At 33.1% G+C, this 12,327-nt stretch overlaps 3 protein-coding genes across 3 annotated transcripts; 2 read left to right on the top strand and 1 right to left on the bottom strand.

Moving 5' to 3' along the window:
* Nucleotides 1-1,550: 1,550 nt before the first annotated feature.
* On the top strand, nucleotides 1,551-2,705 carry LOC123321420 (yrdC domain-containing protein, mitochondrial). The gene has a single exon (XM_044909008.1). The coding sequence runs from the start codon at nucleotides 1,737-1,739 to the stop codon at nucleotides 2,439-2,441; it is 705 nt and encodes a 234-aa protein (XP_044764943.1). The 5' UTR covers nucleotides 1,551-1,736; the 3' UTR covers nucleotides 2,442-2,705.
* A 559-nt stretch (nucleotides 2,706-3,264) lies between these two features.
* Nucleotides 3,265-5,196, bottom strand: LOC123321428 (probable prefoldin subunit 4). The gene is made up of 4 exons (XM_044909020.1): nucleotides 5,019-5,196; nucleotides 4,862-4,966; nucleotides 4,143-4,259; nucleotides 3,265-3,577 (listed from the first exon to the last, which is right to left on the bottom strand). The coding sequence occupies exons 1-4, from the start codon at nucleotides 5,049-5,051 to the stop codon at nucleotides 3,428-3,430; spliced, it is 405 nt and encodes a 134-aa protein (XP_044764955.1). The 5' UTR covers nucleotides 5,052-5,196; the 3' UTR covers nucleotides 3,265-3,427.
* A 173-nt stretch (nucleotides 5,197-5,369) lies between these two features.
* On the top strand, nucleotides 5,370-5,981 carry LOC123314981 (DNA-directed RNA polymerase III subunit RPC10). Its single transcript, XM_044900488.1, has 2 exons — nucleotides 5,370-5,662; nucleotides 5,717-5,981. Exons 1-2 carry the CDS (start codon nucleotides 5,516-5,518, stop codon nucleotides 5,906-5,908), a joined length of 339 nt encoding a protein of 112 aa, XP_044756423.1. The 5' UTR covers nucleotides 5,370-5,515; the 3' UTR covers nucleotides 5,909-5,981.
* The last annotated feature ends 6,346 nt before the right edge of the window (nucleotides 5,982-12,327 follow it).

Here is a 12,327-nt window from a genome sequence, read left to right as displayed (position 1 = left end):
CATAAGAATTATTTTGAAATAAAATTATCAACATTCAAATGCGTTTCGAAATAAAATAAATGGGATCACTGTAAAAACAATCATTGGCACTAGAGGCCAATTACTGATTTTCACTTTTATTGTGATAAAGTTGTTGGCACCTCGAATTCTTCAGAATAATGGGAAAAAAACAATGCATGAGCTCAGAATTTCATCCTTTGAACATCACAAATCAACTGAGTAAAAGATCAAAAGTTTTAATGATTAATTTGCCGAAAATCCCAGTGAAGTAAACATAGTCTCTCTTAAGAAATTCTTAAGACTTACCTTGTTATCTGTTCGCTCCAGAACACTCGACACATACTGTCCCGCCAATAACCCTACTTTGAAAGAGCACTCTTGAGATTCTGGAGATCGTTCGAGCGATGTTGCCAGTTCCTAATGATCGAACAAAAGCATAACCAAATGCGACGTTTTTCTTAATAAATTGGAATATTCAACATAAGTGCCAATGACCGTAAGGGTGCCAACAACTGTATGCTTTACCCTATCGATCAACGAGGGCAAAATATGAACTGGCCCATTTTGTCAGCTGTTAAGGAATATTTGTGATTTACAGTTCAATTTTCGTTGTAAAAACAAATTTGTCAACATTTCAACACTACCGAATAAGGGTTCAAAGGAGTATTTACTGTTCTTCTTCAAGATAATTTCCGTTTGACAACTTGAATTCGTGAGGGGAGTAATTCAATATGATTTTAATAAAACACAATTGATTGGTCAAATATCCAATATATTCGGTTGATAGAAAGGTAATTTTCACTATATCTATTCAGGAAGAATATTTGAAGAACAAACTCGAATAGATTTATCAATTTCTGATTCTCAATACATGCTCACAATTCACATTACGTATTTCCAATACAGTTTCTTTGAAATATTGCTGAAGTTGCCATAAAACTTAGCTATATCCTTCCCGAATGTTCGTTCATCTGATTTTTTCTGCCTCAAATTCCAACAACACTGAATTATTAGCTGTAGTTCTTGATTGTCCATACAGAAACCTGAACTTACTGAACGACATGTTGAATAAATGAATGTTCTACACCCCTTTCTCGAAACTAATACATTTTCACACACCAATAATCGCATATAAATACAACATATTCGTTAGTCGTAGGAAAGTATTCAAATTATTTTCAAATATCAATTGATAATGCTCTGTCAAATTCTAAACAGCGCTACCTACAGTGGGAAAAACGAAACTGGTCCGATATCCCCACGAAATTAAAAACAATATCGAATCAGTGAATACACCAGAGTTTTAGACATCTTAGTTGCGCCCTAACCTAGTATCGAATCAAAGATCGAATGATCGAATCCTCTGCGCAGTTCTAGAACCATTCTCGGACTGTCCGAAATTCGAACCCGAATACAGCTATTAATATCTTTGGTTTGATTGGCATTTGACCATAGACTCAATATTAATATTATTTCTATGATATTAACCTTGCTCTTAATCTTTGCTTTGAACTAGAACTAACCTATAAATTTCAAAAATGTTTTAACGCAAGTCGCAAACTAACAAGGAAACTTGAAATCACTGCTCCGTTATCCATAAAGTTAAAAGTGCTGTCATCTGTGCTAAAAACTAGAGGAATAAACGAATAAAGAAAAGTAAACCTTCCAATTAAGATGTGTAATGCTCTATCATAGCGTCAAGAACAATTGTTGGGATTAATAGTGATTTATTCAAGATGTTGAATTCATTCACTGGAAAATTCCCAAATGTGCTCAATAATTTCTCTAAAATTATGTCTGTTCAGAAAGGTGTTGAAGCGATGCTTTCTGAAGGTTATGCTGTGAAGTTACTGAAATCTGGAGGTATAATTGCCCTACCAACAGATACAATATATGGCATAGCATGTGATGCAACAAACATCGGGGCAATAAATAAATTGTATTCTGTTAAATGCAGAGATGAAAATAAGCCATTAGCTATATGTTTAGGTGATATCGAGGATGTGAAGAAATGGGCAATTGTAGATCATCTACCATGTGGTTTACTCCAAGCTTTATTACCTGGACCAGTTACTCTGATCCTTCAGACTGTTAATAAATATTTAGACAAATCTTTAGTGTGTTGTGGTAAAGTTGGTATAAGAATACCAAATTATGATTTTATTAAGTCAGTTGCTAATGGACTTGGAAAACCATTAGCTTTAACAAGTGCAAATTTGAGTTCACAACCAAGTTCAGTGAGAATAGAGGAGTTTGAAGTTCTTTGGGATAAATTAGATGGTATTTTTGATGGAGGTCATTTGTGTACTCCAACCATCAGTCGTAAAGGATCCACAATAGTAGATTTATCAAAAAAGGGCTTTTACACAGTAGTGAGATCAGGAATGGCATTAGAAAACACTTGTTCAATCCTTGATTCATTCCAGTTGACTAACACTTAACTGAACTGAAGAGGGAGGAATCAGGGATGTTAACAAGTTTAAACATCAGATTGAAGACGATGAGGATTTTATGGAAGTAAAGCCAAGCACTAATTTTTTCCTATTGATGTTGGTAAAAATTTGAATAATTACCTCAGATATCAATTTTGTATTCAACCGAGAAGGCTCTCATCCCCCAATGTAAGAATTGTTCACCAAGAAAACCTAACTTTTTTATGAAATACTTTATTCTACCGATAGAAATAAATCAGTAATTTATCAAAATGTAGTTTTACTATTATCTACCTAGGATCTAGATTTCATGCTCCCTATTAATCTTTAATGCCAACGTTCTAATAAAGGGTGTTTTACTATAAGCTGGACAAATATATATAGTTATGAAGGAAATGTAGATTACACAAGGAGAAACATTTCTTTCATTTTTGTGAAAAATTTTTTCACGAAAACCGAACTTCTACAAACACTGCAGGATTTTCGCCATTCAAAATTTCTTTCACAATTATATGACAATATTTGGTTTAAGTATAGAAAAACATCCTGTGACCAGAAGCCGTTATTTTAAATCACAATCAACAAAATATTGCTGAAAAATTACCTCAAGCTTGAAAACGGAGTACATATCATCATTCTCAACTCTCTTAAACTAAATGAACAATTTTTAGATTGTGTGCATTTTTCTTTTGCAATATTTGAATTAGTCTTCTTATTTTCTTGCCCACATTATCTAAAGTGCTCAATCAAAATTAGCACTTCGAAGAGTACATTCATTGCCCAAAAAATGTTAGTCCCTGATATGTCTACATGGCTTGAAAATATAATTGGGTTGATGTTAAGAACTGAATTTTATTATCAAACTCACAATAAATATTTTTGTAAGACAAGAAAAATATGGATCCACTAGTAGTAGGTAGTAGCATGATAAACAAAGAATAGATGTGGTTTGTCCCATTCTTCAAGATTCAAACTTGAAATATCAAAAGGTACACTTATTCTTCGGCTTCTAAATTGATGTGGCTACCAAACTTTCCATAGAGATGATACTTTAGATCGTTCATACTTTCCTTCAATTCATTTGTTTTGGTAAGAAGATCACTTCTTTCTTGTGCCAGTAGTTTCTTTGCCTCTTCTAAGCATTCCTAAAATGAATAAATTTTTTTTTACTAATAATATGAAATCATTATTTTCTTTGGGTAGTCTTACAGAATATACAATAAGTATACCTATAATGAGTGAAAATGTCATTTCTGTTTTTCCTTGCCAGATTGTGCACATGTTGTATCTACATTGAGGCAATTATAATTTGAGGCATAGGTGTACAGGATGTTAAATTGGGAAACATGAATACTTAAAAGGCAAATAAAGGGCCCAGAGATCTTTCAAGATATACCACATTCATAGGCTCTGATTATCTTTATAATTCACAGGTTTTTTGTAGTAGAACTCCAATAATTTGCCTGTGTATAAAAGTTAGAGGTTAGTGGCATAAAGTAGCATCAAAATCTAAAATTTTTATATATGTATTACGAGTAGTCACAAAGGATTAGATGAGTTACTGGCCAGCATAAACCAACCCTTTGGACAGTAGCAGATAGTATAATTAAAGTCTGCATAAGGTTACCAAGAATTGTGGTTCTAGAAATGTTAAACAGTTTGGCGATTTGAAAAATAACGTTTTTTATCACTAATTATAAGAGTCCTCACCTGTGTATTAGCTGTATCACGATATATGAATACCTCCCCCACAAGATATGGAATTTTTTCCTCATCATCAAATAGTGCAACTTCATCAGATGCCTCTTCTATACTTTTGAGATCATTCTGAAAAACACATTTTAATTTGTTTGCAACTATTTCTCACACAATATTCAATTTCTCAATGAATAGAGAAATTTCCATGAGGTTAGATTCTTCAGAAATAAGGAAGAATGTGGAATCTGTTTCAAAGCCTTCGCTTGACAACACCGTTATATAATTTATGTTCAATTATTTTTTCATACTTCTATCATTTTTTGCATATCATTCGCCAGCATTTTAATATGTTTTGATTGTACAAGCAAAAAACCCCAGGATTATTTTAAATTTCATAAGATTGCTGCTCACAATTTTGCCCATAAAAAGCATTTACATGAGTTCTCAAATTTGCAGAGGCTCGTTTGTAACAGCCTGAAGTTCTCTGGAGAATTCTTTACAGCATTTTAACAAGAAAATGGTAGAAATAGTTTTATATGCAACTGAACGGTGAATTCTACCAAAAGTGCCTATGTAACTGCATAAATTCACGAGTAAATTCTCTAAAAAATTTTCGGCTGTTGCAAACGGGCTTAACAGAGGATAAATTGAACTGAGCAGATCATCTGTTTTGTTTGACTGCCCTAATGGAAAGGAAAACGTTTTAAATGGCTTAATTTGTGAATTCATACCTCTCTAATTGTGATATCATCTTTTAATTCCTTCATTTTAGCATGTAATCTTGCAAACTGGTTAATTTTTTGTTGATCTTCATAACTAATTTGAAAATCGGAATCCTGAAATCCAAATTATTGATGAAAAAAACAAAGCTATTCCAACAGACTTTACCGGTTGAAATGTTCCCTTATTGGTTGTAGACATACTGCTTCTTATTGAGAATATTGAGGTGAATTAAACTTAGAAGCACTCTGAAAAACAAGACATCCAAAATCTAAACTTGTATCAAATTTTTCTTGCCTGAGGACACTGGACAACACATTTCCTTTTAAGGTTATTTGACAGATCTGTCAGGACTGTCAGGAGTGTCAGGGTGATCTTTAATGAATTACGAAGTATTTTGTGCTGAAATAGTGAAAAAAATTGTTTATTTACTGCATAATTATTTATTTCATTATATGTCGATTCTATTTCAGTTTTCTGAGGAAAACCTGAAAAAAAGTTTATTTCTATGACAATATTAGTTGTGGTTAGGAATGTTGTCAAAATTTTAACCTATAAAACTTGAAGAAAATCAAACACAAACAAATGCAGAAAACCAAATTAACTAGTGTTGCATTAATTGCAAGTAACAATTAATTATAATCGAACAGTTACACCTCGTGAAAATGGTTGCTTATTTTTGTAAAGTATGCAATAATTTATTGCTCTTAGAAGTAGACGACCGAGATTGTATTTCATTGAAATGTGAAACTTGCCCCTTTCGTGGTCCCCTTGATTATCACGTTCGAGTAGTTTCTACCAGGCAGAAAAAAGTAAAATTATAGTTTTCATTTTATTTTGTTTCCTATTAACGTATTTCTTTTTAGGATGACCCTGAAAATAGTTTCCTGGACATAAATGAGCAAAGAAAGTTAATACCCACCACTACAGAAAATTGCCCCAAATGTAATCATCCGAAAGCGTATTATCATCAAATGCAGACTAGATCAGCTGATGAACCAATGACAATATTTTATCGCTGTTGTGATCCTAAATGTAATTACAGCTGGAAAGAATGAAAATCTGAATAGTTCCTAATTTTTATAATACATACTGTAATATCCATCATTTGAATTAATGATATTTATAGTAGGCTTGTTTCTGATATGATTCATGTAACAATTGTGAAATCCTAATGTTGAAATGATGTGTAAAATTTTAATTCAATTATTTGAAATGTTATCTCATGTGAGAGTGTTATGACATAATATATTAGCTAGTTCATTCTGAAATAACAGAAGTAGTGTTCTCATTTAATAATATTCTTAATATGATGAATTCTCCAGTAAGGAGTAAATTAAATGTTGCCAATAACATTCTAGAAAATATTCTGTAACTTGCACTCATTTATAATTTACACATGAGTTTTTTGTAAGAGGTCTTCAGAAATCTATAACAATACTCAAAGTATACGATATGGGACTTTAAACTGAGTTAAAAAATTCTGAAGTCGGTAAGCCTCGTTTTTTAAATTATTCTGGTGTTAAGGTATGAATATATATCAATTTTCCCAACTCATCAAGATAAAAATTTCCAAGGAAAAAATGTTTATCAGTTGTCATTGGCGACTATTAACCCTCAACTGCTATCGTCATTTCATATAACGATTCTTATATGGTGGGGTAAATTCTGACCCCAAAACTTTGAACTATGTCTACCCATGAAAATTGTCTATATTTGATAGTTTTTTGTTTATTGAGTGAAGTTCAAAGTCTGCTGAAGTGAAATAAACATTTATTCATCAAATAATTTGAACATTTCGAAAAGAAAACAACGATTACTCAAATAATAAAAAAAAAATTGCTGCAATGTAAGGCTTCATTTACAGCTATCCTCTACAACATTATTGATTTCTTTGGTGAAAACTATTGCTGGTGTTCAGCTTATGAGGAGTAAGATTAGTACTGAAAAGTAAAAAAATTGCATTATATTGCATTAAAAAAAAACTGCCGCCTAACTTTTGGGGATCAAAATTTCGGATGCTCTAAAATACGTATTGCACTCAATGCAATGCATGGAAATTATTTTTTCCATGAAAGTAATTTGTATTTCGACTATGTGTCTCAATATTGTCTTCGGATTCTGTCTCAGAAATATTCGAATCAGTATCATGAATGCTATGTTGACTTTCTGCGTCGCTCATACGGTCATCCTCATGAAAAATTTCTTCATCACTATGAAAATCCGTATCCAATTCGCTCAAATAAGACATGACCTGCTCAGCATTCATGAGTTTTCCTTCTACCACTATACTATCTGAATTTGCCATCTTCAATTATGAAGAAGTAATTTTTCAATATATCAAGAAGCCCGAAATTTTTCGCGTGAGTACTGTGGTGGGGTACAAACTGACCCCAAGACAATCAGATCGCGTAAACTAGTGCAGTCGAGAATAAGATGCACTCACTATCGGCACAGGCACAGTGAGTACTGAGAATACCTAGAGGCGGAAGAATCTACAGCGATGCGTTCATACGATTATACACGATTAATGACGAGTGGGGTCAAATTTGACCCCAACGATAGCAGTTGAGGGTTAATGAAAATAGTCGCCTTTAAAAAAATTATATGAAAATCCCGAAATCTGCCAGTTTGGCCATATCAGCTTTGAAACATTGCTTATGCACTTCATCGGTATGTATTGGTCTCCAAAACTTTGATTGTCCATCTTTATTTTTATTTGCTATAACATATATTCAACTGAATGTAGTTAGTTTAATCAACTGGTTATGATTTTAAATATGCAGGAATAAATATTTGAAAAGAGTACAATAATTGGCCAGATTTTGGTGGATCATTACCATTGCATAATGGAATTCGGAATATATAAGACCTGAAATTTCTAAGTACAGTTTCTTTGTTTCTTGAATAACTCAATTTCATTCCTGTACTGTACTGTACTGTACTTCAGAGATAGTTTCGAATATAATAAAAAACTCAAAATCGATGAGAAAGAGCGGAATCAAATCGGTTTTAGGGCGCGACATTTAAATTTCACGAGTTCCAATGATACCGACCGAAGACAGAGCCATTCTGATGAAGTTGATTCTGATTTGGCTGTATAGATGTAACCGGCAATGGTGGCAATGTGTATAATCCGGTATTCTATACGCAGTGCCTAGGCATTGTATAGAATGCCTGCAAAAGTCAGGTAATAATATGCGAAATATTATTCATTTCATACATAGCCTAGGTATTCGATAGAATACCTAACGCCAGAGCCGGAGCGAGGGCGTGGCGAGAGAGGCGGTCGCCACGGGCGCTAGCGATCTGGGGGCGCAAAATAAAAATAATAAAAAAACAGTATTCTCTCCAATTGAATATTTTTCATTTAATATTCAACACAAAACATAATATTATAAAAATATGCCAAAAACATTATACATATGTGTGTGAATTAAATTAATCTGAACGTAAACGAACACTATACAGGTGGGATTGTGAACGTCCGAAGTCCACAGCATGGACTGGAGAATAATAATCAAATACTTAATAATAATAAATTATTAAGATATAGTCCACACCATCAGTCTGAAAACAGAATGCGTCGCCACAGCCTTTTAAAGAACATCTCATCACTATTGACGGCTGTGGCGTCGCATAACAACCAACGCGATAACAAAGGCCATGTCGAGATATACTTACAAAAAAACTATCGGAGACCGATTTGAGGCGCAAAACCTTAGCCGATTGGGGGTATTTCCTTCAGAACATAGACAACAATAGCTCCTGGAGAACTGGAGAGCTGGTAAATTATCACAGATAGAGGTTACAGAAGAGGAAAAGAGAAGACAAAATAAAATAGCCTGGAGGAGAAGCTGATGATGAAACATTTTAATTTTGACAAGAAGAATAAGCTGAAAAAGGACCTCATTCAAGTATTGAACTATATTTCAGTGCAACTCGAAGAAAGATTCAGTGTTTTGCCAGAAGTTTCTGAAGGCAGCTTTCTCGAAGGAATATGTTTGCAAGGCTTTCTACTTGGCGAATTAAACAAGAAAGCATTAAAGTATAGTCCCGATTCAGATCCATACAAATTTGTGTCCACTCAAAATATTCTTGACTTTATCAGTAACTACAGCTGCCACAGCTACATATTAACGTTCTTTCAACAAATTGAAATTAGTGAAAACCTATTTAAGGTCTTTAACTGGACAAGAAAAGCTGACTTATTTAGCATAGCAGTACCATAAATAGAAAAGGAAAAGAATCACGACATCATTGATATTCTTGCAGAAACCAAAGCAAGAAAAGTCAAATTATAGTTCATTTTGAATGCATGTTATTGTTATTTCGTATCCCTTTTATTTTGATTTTATTTGTATTAATTTATTTGAAATAGGAAAGATTTTTCCGAGCAAAAAAAGCTAGGTATTCAATTATGAAAGATAAATACAAATCAACATAGGAAAGAGAATTTCTTAGGGGCGCATTATGAGAATTCGCCACAGGCGCCAGAATCCTAGTTCCGGCTCTGCCTAACGCCTAGCGGGCAATGTGTTAAATTAAGATTGCATAGGGAACTCTAACGATTTGTCAAAATCAGCTGACCGTTCGTTGTCGTGGCCCAGGTGACCATATCTCATAACAGTTATGAAGCAGAAATGTATCCCGCGCTCCTTGTTTTATAACAGATATATCACACTAAGAGTACAAATACAGAACGCTTATGTAGCAGCTATGCTCCTATGTCCGCCTCAAACAAGGAACACATCTCCTTTCTGAAAGGAGCATAAATAGTTCAAACATGGACCATGCAAATATTTGTTACATGGGAGATCTATATATATTACCTTCATGTGTTATGTTTATTATGTTTCACTTGTTATTAAAAACGCTTTCAACAAAAAGATGAAAAATTATCGAAATTAATATAATCTGTTGCAATAATAATGAACTCGAATATTGATTTTTCAAAGAGTGTGTGTTTATCAATCATTTTTGAAAATAAAATTCAAAAGCATCTCACATCAGTTCGGTGAGGTATGTGAACGAATGAACAATATATTTTCATAAATTTCAGATTTCAAAATAAGTGCACACTAGATATGATACATTACATCATGCAAACTGCTGGGTTCATGATTATTGTTCTCCAAGAAAGATTAGGACATGTCTTTCTGGTCTATGCACTTTCCTGCATTCCATAAAAAGAATAATCAACAGTTCATTAATCTTTTGGCTTAGGTCAAAAAGTTTTTAGAAGAATTGTGTCCATGTTATGCGTTATGAAAATGATAAGAATACTATATGCATATTTCATATCTTTCTGAAGAAAATTTTCAATATACGTATATGATTTATTCATTTATTTCTACATATGAGGTACATGCAACACGTGAGAAAATAACCTATATCGAAATTTACATCAAACAGGACATTATTTATTCAAATAAAATTTTTATATGCTGGATATAATAAAACCATAGCCTATTATGTTTTATAGGACTGCTATGAAAATACGAGAAGAGATTTATTGACCTACAGTTCGATATCCATACCACTTTCTTTTCAGTTATTCACCATTTCACTGGAAAATCACTATGACACACAAATAACTTATCAAACGTTCAATATCTGCACTTCACTTTCAGTAATCCACTATTCAACTGACAAAACGTCCAAATGATAATAAATAAATATCGAAACGACAGCAGTATCAATAGCATTTCTCACAATCCTCCATATTTGTTTACGTTTTACAGCGCCCTCGACGGTAGTTAAAACGCTTATGGTGTCATGCTCTGTCGATGATCTCAAAATGATACATGGTAAATAAAGAGCAATGTTACAAATATGTTACGTGGATATCATGGAGCGGGTACATGAAATTTACAAAATGTGGATATAATTTAAATACAGCACAGGTACATCCTAAATATCGTATCAGACACGTAATGGTTACAGAAAATTAACACATAACAAAGTTCCCAATTCGATCTCCCGAGAAAACATAACAGATATGTTACTGGTCACCTGGGGGGGCACACAAAGCTTTTTATTATCACTGTAAAGAGGCATTTCTGAGAAAGCTATAGGGTAACAGCACCGGTTGTGGCCACTTTAAGACATTTTCCAACTTCAAATCATGATCGTACCCTTATATAAGCATCGCTTCACAATTAAAAATTTGAAAACACTCCTCATGAATATTGTGATTAGAGAGTTGCCAAGCAAAATATATTTTGGCGGCGAATTAAATAATTAAAAAATGAAAAGGAGAGCGAGTGCAATTTATCCAGTTGTGGCCACGTTTTCCACCAGTTGTGGCCACACATTGTTTCAGTTGTGGCCAGTCACAGGTGTGGTTAAACTGGCACACTTTGAATACTCACTCACATGAAATTGAACAAACATTCACATAAATAACAAAAAATATATTCGAAATTCATGGAAATATAGATATAAATACTATAAAATAATGATTTCCCTTATACAAAAATGAAAAAGTCATCGAATAAAGGCAAAAATATTAATGTTTCTCGAAAAGTTTCATTTCTTGAACAAAACATGATCTGCGAGTGTTAGCAGCCTTTGGTTCTTTAATTTTCGAGAATAAGTCTTCTTTCTCATACCACAGAAGGTCTGGAGGTTCGGACCTTTTCCAGTTTTTTCCACTTCTAGACATTGCACAGCAATAGTATTGGTGATCACTGATATTTAAGGCCGGTTTTATAATCAAACCTAAAGTCACTTTAATTTTAAAGCTTTCTTTAACTCTACCTAAAATGACACTAACCTCCGGTTTCATAATCAAACCTAAAGTCGCTTTAATTTTGAAGTTTCCTTTAAGCCTATATAAAAATGACAGTAAAGGAAGCTTTAAGCTTGAATTAACGTTAACGACCAGTTTCATAATCAAATTAAAAGTTTTTTTTTAAGCTTAAAGCTTTCTTTAGTAGGGTTTAAAGGAAGCTTTAAAATTAAAGGGACTTTAGGTTTGATTATGAAACCGGCCGTAAATTCGATTATGAAACTGGACGTAAAGGAAGCTTGAAGTGTCTTTAAATTTGATTATGAAACTGGACGTAAATATTTTTGCATGATACAAAATGTTGTCATAACGAACAATTACGAATATTCCTATTGAAAAAATGTCAGCACACTTGCTCAACCCCTGCTCTGTAGTACTGAAATAACTTTTTGGATGACATTGTTCCTGAAAAATGGAATATTAAATTGAGTATTGCATCTTTATCTGTTCAATAAGATAAAAGTATAATTTATCCTTTATCAACTGGTGGCCACAACTGGGTTTTCACGCTCCACTTCTGGCCACCAAGTGGCTACAAGTCGCGAATCGGACTTTTTCGTGACCCAGTTGTGGCCAGCACAATATCATATAGTTAGAATGGAAAATTTTAAATTTTTTATTTGAAATAGGGAAGAATATAATGCATTCAATAACATAAAATATTTTCTACAAGTTAAGCAAAAG

This window comes from Coccinella septempunctata, chromosome 1, assembly GCF_907165205.1.
Source record: "Coccinella septempunctata chromosome 1, icCocSept1.1, whole genome shotgun sequence".
Taxonomy (NCBI): domain Eukaryota; kingdom Metazoa; phylum Arthropoda; class Insecta; order Coleoptera; family Coccinellidae; genus Coccinella; species Coccinella septempunctata.
The sequence above is the reverse complement of the archived record's forward strand: the minus strand, read 5'-3'. Positions and strand labels throughout refer to the sequence as shown.

Bases quoted from the DNA above. Each gene is read 5' to 3' on its own strand.
- LOC123321420 (XM_044909008.1), top strand. From the start codon at position 1,737: ATGTTGAATTCATTCACTGGAAAATTCCCAAATGTGCTCAATAATTTC.
- LOC123321428 (XM_044909020.1), bottom strand. From the start codon at position 5,051: ATGTCTACAACCAATAAGGGAACATTTCAACCG. The intron at 4,967-5,018 runs GTAAAGTCTGTT...TTTGGATTTCAG, and splicing joins ATAAGGGAACATTTCAACCG to GATTCCGATTTTCAAATTAG. The intron at 4,260-4,861 runs GTATGAATTCAC...TGTGTTTTTCAG, and splicing joins ATGATATCACAATTAGAGAG to AATGATCTCAAAAGTATAGA.
- LOC123314981 (XM_044900488.1), top strand. From the start codon at position 5,516: ATGGTTGCTTATTTTTGTAAAGTATGCAATAATTTATTGCTCTTAGAA. The intron at 5,663-5,716 runs GTAAAATTATAG...ATTTCTTTTTAG, and splicing joins TTTCTACCAGGCAGAAAAAA to GATGACCCTGAAAATAGTTT.